The sequence below is a fragment of the Pteropus medius genome, unplaced genomic scaffold (assembly GCF_902729225.1).
Source record: "Pteropus medius unplaced genomic scaffold, Ma_sr-lr_union100, whole genome shotgun sequence".
Classification (NCBI taxonomy): Eukaryota; Metazoa; Chordata; class Mammalia; order Chiroptera; family Pteropodidae; genus Pteropus; species Pteropus medius.
Genome location: NW_024350397.1, coordinates 796,977 through 815,735, shown reverse-complemented (window position 1 = coordinate 815,735; position 18,759 = coordinate 796,977). Strand labels below are relative to the sequence as shown.

General features: G+C 39.7%; 2 protein-coding genes and 1 pseudogene across 2 annotated transcripts in view; 1 reads left to right on the top strand and 2 right to left on the bottom strand.

Moving 5' to 3' along the window:
* Window positions 1-1,147: 1,147 nt before the first annotated feature.
* Window positions 1,148-1,266, bottom strand: LOC120584164 (uncharacterized; annotated as a pseudogene).
* A 3,932-nt stretch (window positions 1,267-5,198) lies between these two features.
* Window positions 5,199-18,759, top strand: part of MPP7 (MAGUK p55 scaffold protein 7) — a 219,575-nt gene continuing 206,014 nt past the window's right edge. The window contains exon 1 of the mRNA XM_039839690.1: window positions 5,199-5,348. The gene's annotated coding sequence lies outside the window, so the exon portion shown is untranslated. The remainder of the gene's footprint in view (window positions 5,349-18,759) is intronic.
* LOC120584082 (classical arabinogalactan protein 9-like) lies at window positions 5,270-18,151 on the bottom strand. The gene is made up of 3 exons (XM_039839665.1): window positions 18,053-18,151; window positions 17,831-17,934; window positions 5,270-5,609 (listed from the first exon to the last, which is right to left on the bottom strand). Exons 1-3 carry the CDS (start codon window positions 18,149-18,151, stop codon window positions 5,270-5,272), a joined length of 543 nt encoding a protein of 180 aa, XP_039695599.1.

Genomic DNA, 18,759 nt, shown 5'->3' with positions numbered 1-18,759 from the left:
TAGCTAAGAGAAAAGATGGTCACCAAACTTATAGACTTAGAATTTTGAGAAAGAGCCTATTAGATTAGAGAGGAATAAAGTAGAGTCTCTTAACCTCTCCCAAACATACTGAGGGTCCTCTACCATCACTAGCAAGATAATTGCTGTGATGCGTTAGAATCAAGTATGTGTATCTGCAGAGAGAACAGTAGGAAGGATTGTATTAGTATTATCAGGGGGTGTGTAATTTGAGAAAGCTCTTCCAGTAATTTTTATACCCTTTACTAATTTTTTTGCTAGAGTCTATAGATGTTATTGTTCCTGCATATGCATGTTTATGGTATTTTGAGTGTTATATAATTGTAGTTGCAGAACTCTGATGACTCTCGTTGATGGTACAATGATGATGGTGAGTTTGTGTGACTTGGTGCCAAAGAAGGAAATGTAGACATGAAGACAGAATCTGGGAAAGTGGGAGCTGATAATCTGATGTGGGAAAATGTGATCACTGACGATGAAACCCAACAGTCAAACTTCATCAAAGACAAATCTGAAGTATAAGTTAGTTTGGTTTATGAACTTGTAATAAGTGTGAGTGATCCCTCCCTGCAGAGGGCCTCACCAAACAGGAGGAGACAGGGCTATTGTCGGGTGTGCTGGGAGGGTGAAGTTTAGGTAAGACTTAAATGAAACAGTGTTGTGATAGGCTTCAAGCACAGAAAGGCTGTCAGTAATATTTTATTAACATTTAGTAATATTTTATTATTAACATTTAGTAATATTTTTATTGACATCAGTTTAGGGCTAAAAGGCAGATTCAGAGTCTCTATACAATTAAGAGAAGTGCAGAATGCTGTGTCCCCAAATCCTTTAACTGAAGGTCTGCACCTGGGCTGGAAATCAAGGCTGCTTCCCTGTGTCACAGTGACCCATAGTCTCCTATCTCTAGGCAAGAGTGAGTGTTTCCTTCTCACCGATTCTCAGACAGCTAAGTTTTTGACAGCCTATGATTTTATCTATCTATCTATCTATCTATCTATCTATCTATCTATCTATCTATCTATCTATCTATCTATCTATTTATCAAGGCAAGGCAACCTTTGGTTGACCTCACAGATTGCAAGGAACTTGTCAGCTTATGATCCCCTATTTTTTTTTACTTTTTTTACACTTACAGCATCTGGTCTTTCTAGTTGGTCTCCCATTCAAGTACTAACCAGGCCCAACACTGCTTAGCTTCTGAGATCAGATGGGATTGGGCTTGTTCAGGGTGGCATGGCTGTAGATAGCCTATGGTTTTAGAGAACATGTTTTCTTAGCTCCTTGTCCTTGGTGTTATTAACTAAAGCAATTTTTACAGATCCATATTAGTACGAGAAGGTGTAAAAGAAAAATTTTGACTGAGGCACCAAAGATAATAGAAGTAAAATTCTAAAGTAATTGCCAGAGCAGAAAGTAAATCTCAAAGGAAATATTTTGGCCCCTTGGTGACTCTTAAAAATCCTCCACTCAAAATAGGATCATAAAAGGGCGGAGGAAATGGAATATAGGAAAGGATCTGTGAAAAGTGTTCTTCAGGACAGCAATGCTGAGTCCCAGCTAACCACTCACCCAAGATTTCCCACAATAATCTCACTAGAGAGGGGGTGTCAACAGGGCCATGAGGGCAACTTGACTGGTGTTCTCTGGTATTCAGAGTGTCTAACTTGTATCTGAGATATTCAAAGTTGAGAGGCTGAAGGTATTGGCTTGAGGCAGCAGTTCAGAGAGAGAGCTCAGAAAAGAGGAGAAAGAATACTCAAGACTCGTGTGCTCAGAAGCCAACTGCATTTCCACTACTCATCGGACTAAAGAATGTACGAGCATTTCCCGAGGACCAGATGAGAACCATTCATGAGGGAGAGCTGAGCTGGAGATGTTTAAGTCCTGCCCAAGAGGAACACTGGGAGAGGTCAAGGGACCACTCCCACCTCCTCTCCAACAGAAGAATCTGTATAAAGTGGTCTGCGGGGAACCAGAAACCAAGGGTAGAAGTGGCAGCCAGACAAAATTGCATTGCCCAAGTCAGATGATTCACTTTCCAGTCTCTGAGACTGTCAGAAAGCACCCAAGGGGGAAGTGCAAGGTTAAGTCATTAGCCAGGCGCAGAGAGCAAACCCTCCTGGCGACCCTACCAGTTAGCATGAACTTGCTATCCTCAGACTTTCTCCACCTCCTTTTGTTATGAGTTGGAGGAGGATCTGTTGGCGTAGAAAGAAGGCTCCTCTTCTCCTTTCCTGAGAACATGGCCTGCCTGCTCCGACACTAGTTGGGGAAGTGGAGGGAAGGCCTATATTTGAATGAAACTTGAAGTGTTGATCAAAATGCTGGCATTCGCATTAAAATTTCTAGATTAAAACTGTATTTTGTGGCTTAAGCCAATCAAAGGATTTTTCTTACCTAAGAGCCCTCATAAAAGTTTTGCAGGGGAAGATCTCTCACTGAATACATATGGAAGGGACAGTGGCAGGCAAAGGGCTGCCTTCTGCTTCCATCTACTTCATCGGTCCTGCTTGTTCTACATGCTAGTCTCACAGGAGCTAAGAGCAATGTTCACGGGTGTTCACCAACATGGCAAGTGCTGTTGCTCTTTGAATAAACAGGTTGAGAGGTATATTTAGGTAGGGACGTTGGGAATTAGTAGACCCAAAAGGGCATGGCAACTGGAAACTGGAAGAGACAAGGGTACTTGATTTCTGGAAGCCAACTGAAGTAGAGAGATTTCAAGAGATTTTGAGAAAGCTGGCAATCACCATAGAAGGATTTGGCCTTAGCCTCTGAGCCTCCACTTTAGTGTCAAAAGATAGGCAAAGACTTTCACTGAACAGAAAACGGAGCCTCTCACTGACTATTGAAAATGTGGGGGACCTGATGATGCCTATCTGATAACCTGCCCAGTGCCTAATCTCTGGGAAATAACTGCCCATCAACAGGAATGGACCCCAGCAGCCATGACGGTGATGCCCCTCCCCCATTACCTCCCTGATCATAGTGATGGGGCAGGGGTAGACCAGGCTGGGGCAACCATATTTTCTCTCCGTAGAATTTGGGATTGGGTCAGGGACATTGATTCAGTCATTGTGTATGGAGGGAGGGGGCACTCTGGGGTAGCTTCACTCTCATTCAGCCAGGGAAAGCTGTTTTCCAGAGAAGAAGAGAGCAGAATTATAGAAAGAGGTAAGTTTGAAGAGAGAGAAAACTTCAGCTGAGTTCCTCCTGGCTTTTCAGGTCCCGGCTCCTAGTCTTCCTGAGAACTGACTTATTTTTGTCCTGGGATTCTATAAGATACCCCTCTGTCTTTATAATTAATTAATTATTATTGGGGTGCAGATTACTTTCTAGTGGCCTTGAAACACTGTGCCATACATTTTTAAGATTACATTTTAAATTTATTTTTTTGTTTATTTTGTTTTAGTTGCTGCATCTTTTGATTCACCTGCCACTATCAGCTGGATGCACCGAGATACTCTGACATTTCCTCTGGTGGCCCTCCATGGAGCGGGCTGACTCTCCTCCCCTATAGATTTGCTAACAGTGTAAGTTCAACTTATCATCTTTTTTCCCCCTATATATTTAAACATAATTAAATCTCAACACTAAGTTACTTGCTCAGTGTGCTCTGGGACACGTTTTCAGACTATTGTTAGAAGTGCATGTATTACAAGGGTTCTGTAAAAAATTCATTAGGCAATGAGGCTATTGTCCTCGGAAGAGCTTTACCTTATTCTTAGAGAAAAAGAGAGAAAAGATTTGTCCTACTATTTATATCAGTTTCCTCATCCTTACTTCTTTACAAGTTCATCTTTACTTAAACATTTCTTTCTTTCATAGGTTTGATTTTTGTCAATCTCCACTTTTTTACTATTAAATGAATAGAGTTGCTGGGGGAAATGCTTCGTTTTGAATCTTCTTATTTCAGAACCTCATGGAAATGACAAGAAGAACACAGTAAGACAGCCAGAGAGAGTAAAGTGAGTGTAGTCCCCAGGTGAGATATGTTTCACTTGTTCTAAACTGACTAGGGTGACTTAGGGCTTGGCTGATGTGGTCTGAGAGCTCAGGTTTTTAACTATGGGTCATTGATAATTATCCCAAGACCCTCTTCTCTAATTCTTTCAGTTTTCAAAGTGCGAGTCACATCTGGAAGAGCTGTCACGTTCTTATAATTCCCTGCATTAGGTTGAATATTCCAATTTATATCTTCTGAATTTCAGTAGTCTACTTTTTTTTTGGTTAAAGCTTTCTTTGGTACTTCGGATTCTAAATTCTTCCTGTTAGGGAGGATCTGTTAATGTATTCTACACTGTGTATTAGATAAATAGTAGTTACTCAGGAAAGAGTACGGGGGAACCTCAGTCATATTTGTAAAGTTCTTTAAGAGATTTGAAAGGGGCTGTTACCAGAACATATTTTTTGATGGCTCTCAGCTGTTGTGTATATTACCGTATTTTCTTCTACTGTGGAAGAATTAGTCCTCTGGATATCCTTTACCATTCTCTGCACCTTACTTTTTTTCTATTTTTTAAAAAAAATTTCCCCCTAATTATAAAAATAATACATGCTCAATATGGAACACAGAAAGGTAATAAAAAAAAGTCACGCATACTCTCACCAGGTGAAAACATTTCAAGTTTTTTTTTTTTTGCATGACAACTTTCCCTCTAAATCTTATGCATTTAAAATATACCCACGAGACTTCTCAAAATCCAAGCGATGTCAAAGATTAGATGTTATTCACCAAGTTCATATGGAAATCAAAGAATCGCAGTAGGGTAAGGAAGTTCGTACTCGGCAAAGGAGCCCGGGTGTCCGGGGTTCTCTCCAGCTAGGCTGCAGGTTCATAAAACACCGCACATTCTGCAGCCCCCTGGGAATCGGCGGGTGGAGGCGGAGTTTCCGATGATTGAAGGTAGGGGGAGAGAAGCTACACAGCTGTCACCAATCAGGGCTCTGCTTTGCTTTCTCTATCTACCAATCAGGGAGCCTTGCTGGTGAGGCTCTCGTCAAGTCTGAGACGCCTACCCCTATCGCAGCCTATCAGCAGGCGCCTCTTACAAAGCGTTCGCGGCGCTCACGCCCCGCGGGCGGTGCGGCCCCGCCCCGGTCCCCGCCCCCCAACCGTGGCCCCGCCCCGTTGAGGGAGGGGGTTGAATCGGTTACTTGCTCGGGTGGAGGTGGGGGCCCGGCTCCGCTGGGCTCGTGCGTTCTGCGCCTGCCGGCTCCTGATTGTCCTTTGCGGCGGCCGCAGTCGCTACCTCCTTGCCTCCGAGGCCAGGGCTGCAGGGGCCACAGCGAGCGCTCTTCCCGCGGGCCACGGCTGCTCAGAGCAGGTAATGGGGCGCCAGAGCTGCAGCGCCGATGGGAGCACGGGGCGCGGTGTGGGCAATGGGCTCTGCTCCCCCTGCTGCTCCCGCCGGCGGTAGCCGGGCCGAGTCACCAGGAGCCTCCTACCCGCCTCGAGGCGTCTCGGTCTACGAGCCCGCGACAGTGGCGGCACCTTGCGGAGAGGTGGGGGCGGGGTCGGGCGAGGAGCAGCTGCGGGCGGGACCCCTTGGGGACCTCGCAAGGACTCGGGGTAAGGCGGCCGGGCCCTAGGGAGGGCGGGAGGACATGCAGGTGGAGGGAAAACCGTGGAGTTGAGTCAGAGTCAGGCAACCAAGGTAGAAGGACCTACTAATTAGTAGCGATAAGCCGAGTGGCTTTTTTTTTTTAAATTGTGAAAGGTATCTCTACTTGGGTAGTGTTAATTACAAATTTTCTGGAGATAGGTGCTTTGCATTGCGATTTACACATTAACATCGCTTACTTATTCCTTTTAAATCAAAAGTAGCTTTTAACGTGAACTTCTTTGGGGGCTTTCCCTCAAGTGGCAAGTAGACCCAGCAGGGTGACTCACCTTTGCGCATTAGTGAGGAGCGGCGCGATAGGAACGAGGGGGAGGAGTGTCGATGAGGAATGCCTGTGCAGGTTTGAAAGGATTGTGGGGGTGGGACCTTGTTTCTGTCATTCTGTCGTGGGTGAGAGTAGAATTATGATTCTTTTTTTCTCTTTCTAATTTTTTAAAAAACAGCATTAAAAAAAACTTTAAAAACAATCTTTGGGTTTTAGGGATGCACCTGCGACGCATGCAGACAAGTCCTAGGCAGTTAACATGATTTACTTATAAAAAGACACCTTGTTGCTGTTACCTTTGACGTGCCTAATAACTTTTCATTCACCAATTTGTTCACAAATGAATTGGTGAAGGTCACCGAGTTTTAGCAGTAAAGGCACAGTGAGGACTTTTGGAGCCGTGTTCACCCCTTCCAGGTGCATTCTATTCTGCAAGCCAGTACTTCCAGTTAGGTTTTTAATCGAGAAGCTCACTCATAGCATCGCATCAATTTTAGTGTCCTCCTACTCTCTGGAGGCAGGTAGTGTTTATCATACCCACTTTACAGGTTCATAAACTGGACACCCTAGAGATGAAAGGAATTATGCCTCAGGTTACTTGACTCCTACTCGATTCTGTGCCTCGACTGGATTTAATCCCAGATCCAGTAAGCGTTCTGCTTACCCATTTGATCACGTGTTCACGAGTCAGAGCTGGAGATGGTTATTTCCAAGTAAAGAAATGTTGTCTCTTAGATCTTTTTCCCCCCTTAGGTTGCTAAGATAGTTTGAATCACCCCAGAAAGGCAATTTTTCACACAGGCAAAACAAAACAAACAAAAGACCTAGTGGTGCTATGTGAAAATCGCTTTTAAATTTTGGCAGGTGTTCCAAATTAGAGAACCTTATTTGTTTTGTATCACTGAGTGTCGGTGCTGGTTTTTTTTGTTGTTTTGTTTTTATTTGACTTGAAATAATATACATAAGGCAAATAAAAATAAAGTGTAATGTATTTTGGTCATGACATACGACTTTGTTTCGGAAATTTTTTACAATTTAGTAGAAGAGTCGAAATGTAAAAATCATTTCTTCATTAGAATAACTCAAGCAAGGGAGTGTAGGAGTTAATGGAGAGCAGGCTTAGAAGGGTATTTGGGAGGATACTCTTGAATGATGTCAAGGCTTGGGGAACTCTAGAGAATTGTTAGGTTATGTTAATTAGTCATAGGAAGATGGAAGTGTCTTATGAATTACTGAATGGAACTGTTCTAATGAAGTAATCCCTTGTTTTCATGGAAGATGCTTCTGTTGCATGTAACATGTATGTTTTGATGTAATTCATTCATACAAATTATAAAACCTCTCTTACACAGGCCCTACTATCTAGCTCTGACTAAGTTTGTTTTTGCCTTAATGCCTTTACTTAATTTTTCCTCTCTTGTCGGATTAAAACTTCTAGTTCCCAAGCAAAAATTTCCATAAGGAAACCTTGATGGTCTGTTAATTTGTATGGAAAATGAGTCCGTTCTTGTGATGATCACAGCTCACTTGCAATGTGGGAAATTGGAAAGAGATTTAGGCTGTTTGAAAAGTAGTTGCTTGTATTCTTACCTAAGATTTCTGCGCTTTAAAAAAATTAATTACATTACACGACTTCCACTAGATGGTGCACTGGGTGCTGCTTATTGGAGATTTCAATCAGATTTTTATCTTACAGCATTTCATTGACAAAGGTACAAATGTAAGGTTTCTGTCATAATTACAATTCAGAGAATTGCAATGAGTGATTCAGGTCAGTTTTATTAAATGAGATTATTTGGAAGGAAACAGTAGTTTAAAGTGAAGGAAATGGTTAGTAGTTTTAGAATAACTTTTGCTAAAGAGCTCTCTGGTTCTCTCTGTGGTCAGGAACCTAGACCAGAGTGTGGATTTATTGGTCCTTATGTATGTACACTTGAATTGTATTTTTTAAAGTGGCTTTTGAATTGTTTAAATCTTATGTAACCCGTGGCTGAACTATTTGAACACAGTTTTATGCTTTGCTTTCTTCGATTACTAATTCTTGGAAAGAAGTGGTAGAATAAAGTGGGTACATATAGCAAGATTACTTAATACCAGCTATGAGCAAATACTTAAGTTATTGAAACTTATAAAAGTTTTTATTTTTCTTGAACGCTCACTTAATATCTCTTTCTCATCTTTTAGGAGAGTATGATTATCGCCTTGCTTCACTTATGAGCTTGAGAAGAGCATTCTCTCCCACTGATGGTAGAAGTTGTTAGTCAGGCTTGTTTGTTCCTGATTGGGTAGCTTGTTGAGATTGTTCCAAAAGGGAAATGAGAAAACATAGCTGCTGCTTTGATAAAAAGCAGTTCCCATTTCAGGTATAGTAATGGCAGTGTTAGTGGGGAATAAGGACTAGTTAGGAAAATTGCATTTTGCGAGATGTTTTGCAGAAAGCACTGGACTTGTAAAAGGCGGGAGAAAAAGTAAATGGGACCGTCTTTAGGTGGTTGGTGTATGTTTATTTCAGTTCCATTAAACCTTGTATGGGGAGGAGAACTTTAATACTTTGTTTCTTGGAAGCAGCTGTGGTTCTCAGGGAATTTGATGGTGATTTGGGAGGGGGAAAAAAAGTAGGTGTCATTCCTTCTAGGAATGACAGCTCCCTGCAGTGCTGCCAGTCCTGGGTGAGTGTGAGCTGGTAAAGTGGGTGGTTGTAAGTAGCTAGGCAGATTAAAAACTTGCCTGAGCATGGGCTTCCCAGAGCTTTCTGCACCTTTGACAACTTTAATCAAGTCAATAAGCATTTTAACTCAGGTTTACAGCTCTCCTGCGGTCTGGACTTGGGCTAGTTAACTCTTCAGTCTTCAAATTTGTTTTTAATTTTTAAAAATAAGTAGAACCCTGAACTTTATAAAATTAATGACTTGAGTATGCAAGTGAATAGCTTAAAAGAGTTATCTGGCAGATGGTAGGTTTTCAATTCTGGTAGGTGCTTGAATATACTAATGATACTCTTCCCCTCCCTTAAACAAAACCTTTATTAGAAATAGACAAACTTGAATACACAGAACTGCTCAGATCGAGAACTTGAGTTGGGAAGAAAGAAGCCTCTTGGTCTAAATATGGCTTTCAAAAGAAGGGTCAGGTAGGATGCTGTAAAGAGCTGGTCTAGGTAAGGGACAGGGACAGCTTCACTTTTTTGCTGTAGTTTATGTGGTAAAATCATCCGATTAGTTTTACTCATGATAAAAACATGCTGTTTGAAAGACGGGGCCTATATATGTTTATTTAAAGCAATCTGAATCTTGAGAAATATTTCTGAAGGTTGTAACTTCTTTTTTGGCAACTGGAAAAGTTTGTTGAAGTGATGGAATTGAGCCAGGGATAAAAAGAATTACGAAACTATGGACCAAGATTTATCAGGCTTCTACTGCTGATATTCCAAATAGTTTTTTTGTCTTCCAAATATGGTTTCTGATTTAACTTCTGGGGATTCTTTTTGGACCTTTGTGCTTTTTTTCATGTTTGGGATTTAGTTCAGTTTCCAGTGAGACCCATCAGAGTAGACTTTTTTAGATGGTCTAGTCAGGGTACAAACTGAGTGTTTTGTCAAGTTTAGGGGAGGAGTTGCTGTGATATGGGCAGTGAGGAAATGAATTAATATTTCGATATGTTTAGCGTCATTTTAAATAGGATCAAAATTTTGCATTTTGGCATTTTCAAAATGGTAGTCATATAACATACATTAAGTTGCGTAAGGAAACTTTAGGCTAGTGGTTCTCAAACTTCAGTATGCCTCAGAATCTCCTGGAGGGCTTGTTGAAATTTATGTTGCTGATTCAGTAGGTCTGGGGATGGGCCCTGAGATTTTGCATTTCTAATAAATTCCAAGGTAATAGTGATGCTACTTACTGGTCCTGGGACCACACTTTGAAAACCACTGAGAAGATTCCAGAAGGAAATATGAGTGTAGTGGTTGGGAACACAGGCTTCGAAGTTTGAAAGATCCGGATTCAAATCCGTGCTCTGCCACTTACTAGATTTTTGACTTCAGGCAAGTTTCTTAATTCTGTTTTCTCATTTCTGACATGGAAAAAATATAGCGTTATGTTTCTGTGAGTATTAAATGAACTCAAGTGTGTGTAAAAGCTTATAGAACAGTGACTGGCAAGTTGCAAGCATGCAGTAAATGTTGGCTTTTAATCATAAAGATCAATTAGTATATGTGATAAATAGGATCCTGAATCTTGTAAAGCGGAGGTATGCTCCTCAAGGACAAAAACTAATATTCTCATTTTTTCACACTGCTGTGGAAAAGATACACAACTATTCAATTTCTGTTTAACGAATGAAGGAAAAGTTTGTGGATCTTAGTAATTTTCCAGAAACATTTTTTAGAGACATAAAATATTTACATGGCTGGTGCTTTTTTTTGCCTAAAAATGTTTATATTGGTCAAAAGATACTGGATTTGCACAATAATCACTGTGGTCTACACTTTATATAGCAGGAGTTTTAAATGTTATTTCTGATAGTTCAATTACAGGAACTACCTGAAAGTCCTCTTTTTAACACAGTCTCACCTGTAGTGTGGCGACTTTGTATTTGATGACCCTGAACGCAGTTCTTGGAGATCTCTTTGCCCAGCTTGCCGAGAGCTTGGCTCATTTTCTCTCTGCCCATCTGAGAGCCCAGCTCTCTTTGATGATCTCTGAAAAATCTCACCTCCCTTCTCTTATTTCTCCCTGCCACAATCACCCATTTATATCTGTTGTAGCAGTTATCACTCATCATAATTTGTTTACTTTTTATGCTTCCTTCATTAGAATGTAAACTCTGTGAGGCCAAGGACCTGATTTTGGCTACTGTGTTTTCAACACCGGGCACAGTAGCTGGTGTATAGGGACTTAATACATACCGGTTCAATGAGAGACTATATGAGGTGGGGAGACGCTCCTGCGTGCGCCCCCCAAATCAGGCATGCAGAGTTGAGTTCATGCTGAGTTCATGGCCCACTGTCATTATTGGTCATGAATTCCCTTTCATCTCCTATCTCCATTCATGCCCTCCCTCGTCCTCTCTCAGGCATATGCATCATTTCATTAAGTGCTGCTAGGTTATTATCTGGAATGGTTGTGGTAGTTTACACTCTCACCAGCTATTACCGCCTCATTCTTGCTGGCACTTGATATTTTCTGACCTTATCATTTTTTCCAATCTGATGCAACAGATGGAGTGATGTTACTGTTCTTATTTGCAATTCCCTGATTAGTAATGCGGTTGAGTATCCTATCATATGCTTATTAGTGGTGTGGTTTCTCTTTTTGTGAATTGGCATATATGTTCTTTGCCTCTTGTTCTATTAGATTATTTTTTTATCCTCCTCCCTGCTTTTCTGCCCTAATTTACAGGAGGTTTTTTTTTTTTTTTTTTTTTGGGGGTATATTCTAGATGTTAATCTTGTTGGTTTTGAAACAGTGCAAATATCTTACGTTAGTTTTTTTATACCTCTTTGTCAAGTTTTTTCTTTGAAATCCTTGACGGAACACAATCTTTCGTTTTGTTATAGTTAAATCTATCCATATTTTTTTCACTTTCCAGGTGTTGCTTAGGAAATATTTCTCCATTCTAATTAAAGGAAGGTGTGTTTCTACAATTTGTCTCTTTCTATTTGAATTCTACAGTGGTTTTTGATTTCATTTTCATTTTCATTACTACAACTTGTTTGTAGATCTTGGTATGTGGAAGTGTGAGTACAACTTGTGGTTTTTTGTAGTCATGTTTAAACCGATGGTTTCCAGCCCTGGCTTCATGTTAGAATTAACTAGGTAACTTTCAAAAAACATGGCCCATTTACCCAAGATTAGCTGAATTCTAATCTCTGGAGAGTAGTCCCAGCAAGTGTATTTTTAAAAACCACCTCTGTTAATAGTGATATATAATTGTGGTTGAACCCATGTATTGAAGATATTTATACCTTTTCGAGTCTAAAATTTTCTCTAAAACAGTCTTGTTTCCTCTTTGTTAGATTAATTTCTAGGTAGCTCAGGTTTTGTTAGTATTGTCGAGAACTTTTGTTGTTATTGTCATTGTTTTTGTCCCCTGGTGTAGAGGAATCCTAATTATTTAAGGTCTGTATATTGATATAAATTTATTAGCCAATCTTTCTATTTATATTTAATATTTTTGGTCTTGCTGAACACTTGTATTTTGTTTTCTTTTTCTGCCAACTTTATTGAAATATAATAGACAATTAGCTGCTCGTATTTACGTTGTGCAAGTCAATGAGTTTTTTTTCAATTATAGTTGGCATACAATAATATATTAGTTTCAGTTGTACATCATAGTGATTAGAGATCTATATAACTCAAAGTCATCACCCCACTAAATCTAGTACCCCTCTCTCCCTTTACATGTTTTATACAACATTGTTAACTATTTTCCTTATGCTACACTTTATCTATTTTTGAACACTTGTATTTTAATGGCTAGTTTTTCTTTTTAATATTCCATGAAGATGGTTTCATTTTACATAATGACCATTTGCCTTTTTTCTTCCAATTCTTATTTGTCTTTTGTATTTCTTTGCCTTATTGCATTTGTCTAGACTTGTAGTATGTTGAAGAGTAGCAGAGATAGTTACCTCTTGATTGCTTTAATACTTTAAATGGAATTCATCTTTAGTTTTACCTTTAATTGGGAGATTTTCTAAATTGTATTTGATTTTTTTTTTAATTGTAACTTCAGTTGGTTTGAAAACTTGAGAAATAAGCACAGAATTCTTTCTCTGTGTTGGAAAGGTAGCTGGTATATAGCTCTTAAACCCAAAAAGTTACAGTTGTGTATATTGAGGTTTTTAAATAAAAAATTTAAATTATTTTTGTCAGGCTTTTCCAAAGTAACTCTGATGACTCTGGTTAGTTGGAAGCCATCATGTGTTTGGAAAAGCAAAGTGGAAATTGTTATGCAGCTTAAACTATGAATTTAAAAAAACGTATTACAGTATAATATCTACCTGGAAAATTGCATCATCTCTGTATATACTAGGCTATCCATATATCCTGATGCGTATATCCTATGTCTGCAGCTCACTGAATTTTCACAAACACACTTGTGTAACCAGCACTCAGATGAAACAGCGTTAGCAGCACCCTTGGAAGCCACCTGTCTGCTCATTTCCATGACCTTGGCTTGTAGCAGCATGCAATAATACTGGAGATAGTGATCTTGGTCTGTCATTCTGCTCCTGCTGGGCTCCCAACTTTTGGTGTTTTGTTCCAAGATGAAATCAAAGGATAAGGTCCTGTCTGCACGCTCATTTGAACAAACACAGCCTTGACCTGGGCTCCAAACCTTGTCACGGTTTTCAAACTTTTGGTTTCGGTACCAGTTCACACTCTTTAAAAATTATTACCGGATATTGTTTATGTGGATTATCTCTAATGCTATTTCCTGAATTAGAAATTCAAACAGGAAATATTAGAGAATTCATTAAAAATAACCCCATTATATATAAATAATAATAACATTTCTTTATGAAAAAATAACTATTAAAATAAGTGAAGAGTGGCATTGTTTTACATTTTTGCAACTCTTTTTTAATGTCTAGCTTAATAGAAGACGGCTGGATTCTCATGTCTGTTTCTGCATTCAATCTGTTGTCATTTATTGTTTGGCTGAAATAAATGAAAGTCCAGCCTCATACAGACCTGCAGTTGGAAAAGAGGAGTATTTTAATGGTCATTTTAGATGATTGTGGATATTCTCTTTAATATTACACCAAAACTCTGCAAGTGACAGTTTCTTAAAGTTTAGTTGCAGAGTGGAATCTGAACCCAAATCAGTAAACTTTTCTCATTATGTTACATTTAAATCTTCAGGTCTGTCCAGCACTTTGACTCTTTACACATGCATGATTTGGAAAGTATTAGTTCACACAATTATGTAAATCTCCCAAATGTTGGCACATTTTAGGACACCATTTGAAAAAAAACCATATTTGTTAAAATCAGCAATGATTCCATCAGAAAAATCTTTACGTGCTGAGAAAGCTGTCATGTTCCTGGCGGCAGATATAATTTTTCCAAAAACCTAATTTTTGCTCGGAAACTCCGATTTTATCATTGGCAACAAATATGTCAGGTGTTTTCCTTAAAGCAACCGGTTCGCTTTGTTCATTTTTGAGAAAATGTCTACCACATACCCAACTTTCAGTACTCAGTTTGTCTTCCAGTTTTTATTTCTTATGAGAATGATATCCTATGGGGTGAAAGCTGCTAGGTCAGCTTGCAAATCAAACCACTGGCACAATTTCTTTTCCTTGAGACAACTACTGTACTTCAGTGTATAGCATGAGTTCTTATGTGTACTTCTTATTTTGTCACATGGCACATTAAAAGGAAATGAATTCAAGGGTCAAGATGTCACACAATTGTTTGTTTTCACTGTTTCATTAAGGACATTCTTGTGTGAAACTGGAATTTTTTTTTTTTTTTCCACTGAGCTCATATGATGAGGACTACAATGATTACCTGTAAAGTTAGTGCCTCTGACTTGCTTCATGCGAAGGTGCCAGCAATTTTACACACCCTGTTTATCATCAGTGCAAATGTCAGTACAGTGAAAACTGCAGATAACCTTTCAGCATGATTATAAACATAGTTTTGGTGTCATGGATGATCTTAAAGGTTCTCGAGGAGCTCCAGGTTTCAGGGATCGCCTGAGGACAACTGGCTTATAGCATCTGTTGTCTATGCAGTCGAGGGCCAGCTCATACGGATGTGTCTCCCCTGAGGTTGCCGAACCGGACCCAGCTCCGTCGCTAACTTACTCCTAAAGCTGTCTTCTTAGAAACAGGGACCTGTTACTTCCTGGCTCAACTGTGCTGTATTTTTCCAAGTGAGGGAAAGGTTAGTTACACTAGGAAAGAAAATATTTCTGAGGTTAGCAACTCCAGACCTGTACGAAGCTGTTAATTTTGCTCTCTTATCACAATAAATACATCCATATACATGCTAATACTCAATTGACTTTCCTCGTCTTTTAAGACGAAGATAAGCACAGAGAGAATTTAGAGGAATGACCTAGACATTTATTAAGAAATATTTGTTCGGTAGCGTCACCATAATTAAGAAGAATTATAATGGGTGGTAACCTGTTGTCATGCTTTTTATTTAATACGTGTCTTAGCATGTTCTTCTTTTCTTTTATTTCCTGTGAATAGTAACCGGATCTTGATTGAATTCAGTTTCTATTTTTCGGCAAAGCTGTTTCATAAGTGGTGAAATCTACTTCTAGCTAGAGTTATGCCATGTTGACCGCCACGTTCACGGCCATCGATAGTCATTGCCAAGATCCATTACTAGGGGTTTACAAAATGGTGATATTTAAATTATTTTTTCATTTTTTATTTGGTAGAGTATTTTTATAAAGAAAATATACTGAGATGTAGTTAGTATAGAAAAGGCATGTTAAATATTTGATCTTTTTAAAACCAGTTTTCAATATTACGAGATTATAGGACAAGTCTCTTCAGGATGAATAAATTAAATTGGCCTCTCCAATGTTTATCTTTGAAACAGCAAGCTAAATTGCACTGGTTTTTGGAAGTTAGTTGAAAGGAAACTATTAATAGAAAAGTTCTTTTGTTGTATTTTGAAGGCAGCTTAATTCATTTGAAATAAAAGAATAATAGTAGACACATCTTGGTGCTATTGAAGAAGTTGGAATTTTAAAAATTAAAACGATTTTTCTTGCCTCTAGAATAATATATTTATTGCATGTAATTATCCTTTATGTAGCTTACAATGTACTCTGAGAACAGATTTGACCAGTAACAAATATATAAAATATATTTTATATATTTGTTACTGGCATTCTGGGGGTTGAATGATAAAAGTTATATTTATTACAGCATCTCCCCCTCTTTAAAACTTATGTTAAGAAATGTTTGATAGAAAATAAAGTTTTCTTTGGATAAAGGGGAAGCGATAGGTGAAACTGATTCTGGGAGGGGCAAGTCAAATGGTACTGGAGTATCTGATGGTATTAGGTGGAGGGAGAAAGGGAAAGCTCCTGCCTTCAACCTTCACCTGCAGTCTCTCGCCCTGGTTTCTTACTAATGCTGACCCACTTGAAACTGGTCCTTCTTCAGGCCAGACCTGTTTTCTCCCGCTCCTCCCTCCATGAACTCATAATTCGAGTGATTGCTGAATGAGTACACAGTACCTAGTACCCAGACAGAAGCTACATAAACATCTGTGTACCGCTGTGAAACCCCTTCTGGGAACTGGTTAACAGCTGTTGATGATCAGCGATCAGATTCTTCATAACAGGAGTTTTTCGGGTATTCTTCCTCTTGGGTGTATTTCAGAATGGTGTCTCCTTAGTATTTTGTTTTGTTATTGGTGTGCATACTGACTGTTAAACTAACAGCTAAGCCCTGTTCAGTTGTTTTTCAGTTCACTGAACATTTTATAAATGATAACTAAAGTGATTTTGTGTTTTCATTTTATTTTTTTAGGCAAGGCAACCCTTGGTTGACCTCACAGATTGAAAGGAACTTGTCCTTTTACAGTCCTTTATGTTTTTGAATTTTTTATGCCTACAGCACCTGGTCTTCCTAGGTTGTCTCCCATCCAAGTACTAACCAGGCCCGACCCTGCTTAGCTTCCGAGATCAAATGGCTAGAATGATTTTGACTTGGCTTCTTCTGTTCTAGATGTTTCTAACCTCCAAGATGAGTCTAGAACTGGGTCATTAAATTTAATCTCACTTTTGCATATGGAACTTAGAATATCTTTGGGGACAGACTGTGAATGGTGGCAAGACTGCTTATCAAAATAGACATTTTCCTGTCTGAGAATAATTTTGGATTTAATGAAAGTTTTGGAATGCTGTAACAGATTGGGAGAGGCTGGAGTTTACAGATAATAACTACTGTTTATCGATTGCTTACTATATGCCAGGCACTGTCCATAGATATCCATGCTTAATTCTCACAGCAGCCCTTTTGAGTAGCGTCATTTTTGTTTTACAAGTGGAAAAAAATCAAGTCATGGAGAAGTTAAATATTTTGCCTTGAGTTGTGTGACTAGGAAGTGGTAAAGCCAGGATTCAGACCCAAGCTACAAATTTTCATGTCAGAGACCAACGTGGGAAACAGTCATATGATTTGAATTTATATATATATTTTTTCTCTTTTATAAATCTTCAGCCTTTCTTTCTTTGGCCCAGTCTTCACCTGGACAAACATGAGTCTCACCTACTTTGGCTGCTGCTCAAAAATTTTTCCACTGAAGTGCCTCCACTTAAGGACAGAAGTTTACCCAGGAGAAGTCTGAGGGCACATCAGAAATAGCCCTCTGCAAGCATGCAGTTATTCTGAAGTTTTGTGTTTGATCTAATTAAGAAATCACTTTCCATTGTGGGAAATTGACACTCCAAAAGACGTGGCAGTTTTACTCTTTCCCTTGAACCTCCACAATATATCTCAGTTTGAGAAACATGTTTATAGGACTTCGCAGCGCTGTCCCGTTCAAACATGGGGTTTAGATAATTCACTGTTGGTGTAGTGGGGGTCAGATGGCGAGGAAGTCACTGACATGGACAGTGGTGAGGGGGTGAACTGGGACTGGGTACTGGTGGTAGGGATGGATTTTGTAGAGATTTGGGCAGAGTGATGGAATAGATTCGCTGACTGGATATTGAGTGGCTTAGTTCTGCTTCTCATGGTGAAGTTTCTTGTTGGTTTCTGCCACTGGCTTTTCTTCTTGCTCCTGTCGCTTAGTCGCGCAAGTGTCTTCAATCCCACTTAGTCACACTCCCCTCCCCCACAGTTGTGCCTTTGCCATCGTTTTGGTTTCAGCTGTCCTTTCTGTGTGAATGACTTCTAAACTGCTGGGGGCTCCACTGAGCTCCAGTTCAGCGGATCCACCTGCGCCTTAATTCGCTGAAACAGGTTTGCAGTGGCTTCGTGGTGTCTCCAGGATATTCGAAGGTCTCAAGAGTGGGCATGTTCGATTTCAACTGCTCTTCTTCCTAAAACCAGCGGTGACATTTTTAGGTGATGTGCAGACTGGTAGGAAGAGAACATTTCTCCATCCCCTCTGGATTAGGCTCAGATCCCTATTTAATTAGCTAAGGGCACAGAACTCACTGGGAGGTGGGCGGCCACATTGGCCGGAACAGCGTAAGGTGGCATTCCTTTTTCTGGCCCCTTGGTTCCCAGGGAGGCACGCAGCTTCCCCGTGATCATGTCAGGATTACATCATGGTTCCGATAGAACTAACAGAAACTATCTGTGTACTTCCTTTTAAGGGAATGTTCATAAACAGCCCGTTCTCCTGGTTTTTGAACTAAACTTAGCTTCCTCAAGGCCGAAGTCTCATTGTGAGAAGGAAGGGTTGATGTCCTGGAAAGTCTGTTTTCCCAGTTCTCTTCCTTGTTTAATCAGTGTTTACTGCCTTGGTCACTGAAACCTTAGTGAGATCTATATCTATATATCTATGTCTATATATCTATGTCTATATATCTATATCTATATATCTATATCTACCTATATATCCTAATGGTTAGGAATGTGGACTGTGAAACTAAACAGCACTTTTAGAAACCACTTTATTGAGGTATGATTGACACCCAAAAACCTGTTATGTATTTCACGCGACTTAATGAGTCGTTGGAGATAAGAACGGGTACACTTCGCTTCATTGCGCTTCACAGGTGTCGCGTTTTTCACGTCCTGAAGCCAGGACCCTCCACCAGCACTTGCTTTATTGCGGTGGTCTGGAACTGAACCTGTAACACCTGCGAGGCGCGCCTGTGTGCACCCATGAAACCATCACCACAGTATGTGGCACATAC

Bases quoted from the DNA above. Each gene is read 5' to 3' on its own strand.
- LOC120584082 (XM_039839665.1), bottom strand. From the start codon at position 18,151: ATGATCACGGGGAAGCTGCGTGCCTCCCTGGGAACCAAGGGGCCAGAA. The intron at 17,935-18,052 runs GTGAGTTCTGTG...CGCTGGTTTTAG, and splicing joins ATGTGGCCGCCCACCTCCCA to GAAGAAGAGCAGTTGAAATC. The intron at 5,610-17,830 runs GTGGATCCGCTG...CGCCCTCCCTAG, and splicing joins TTCAGCGAATTAAGGCGCAG to GGCCCGGCCGCCTTACCCCG.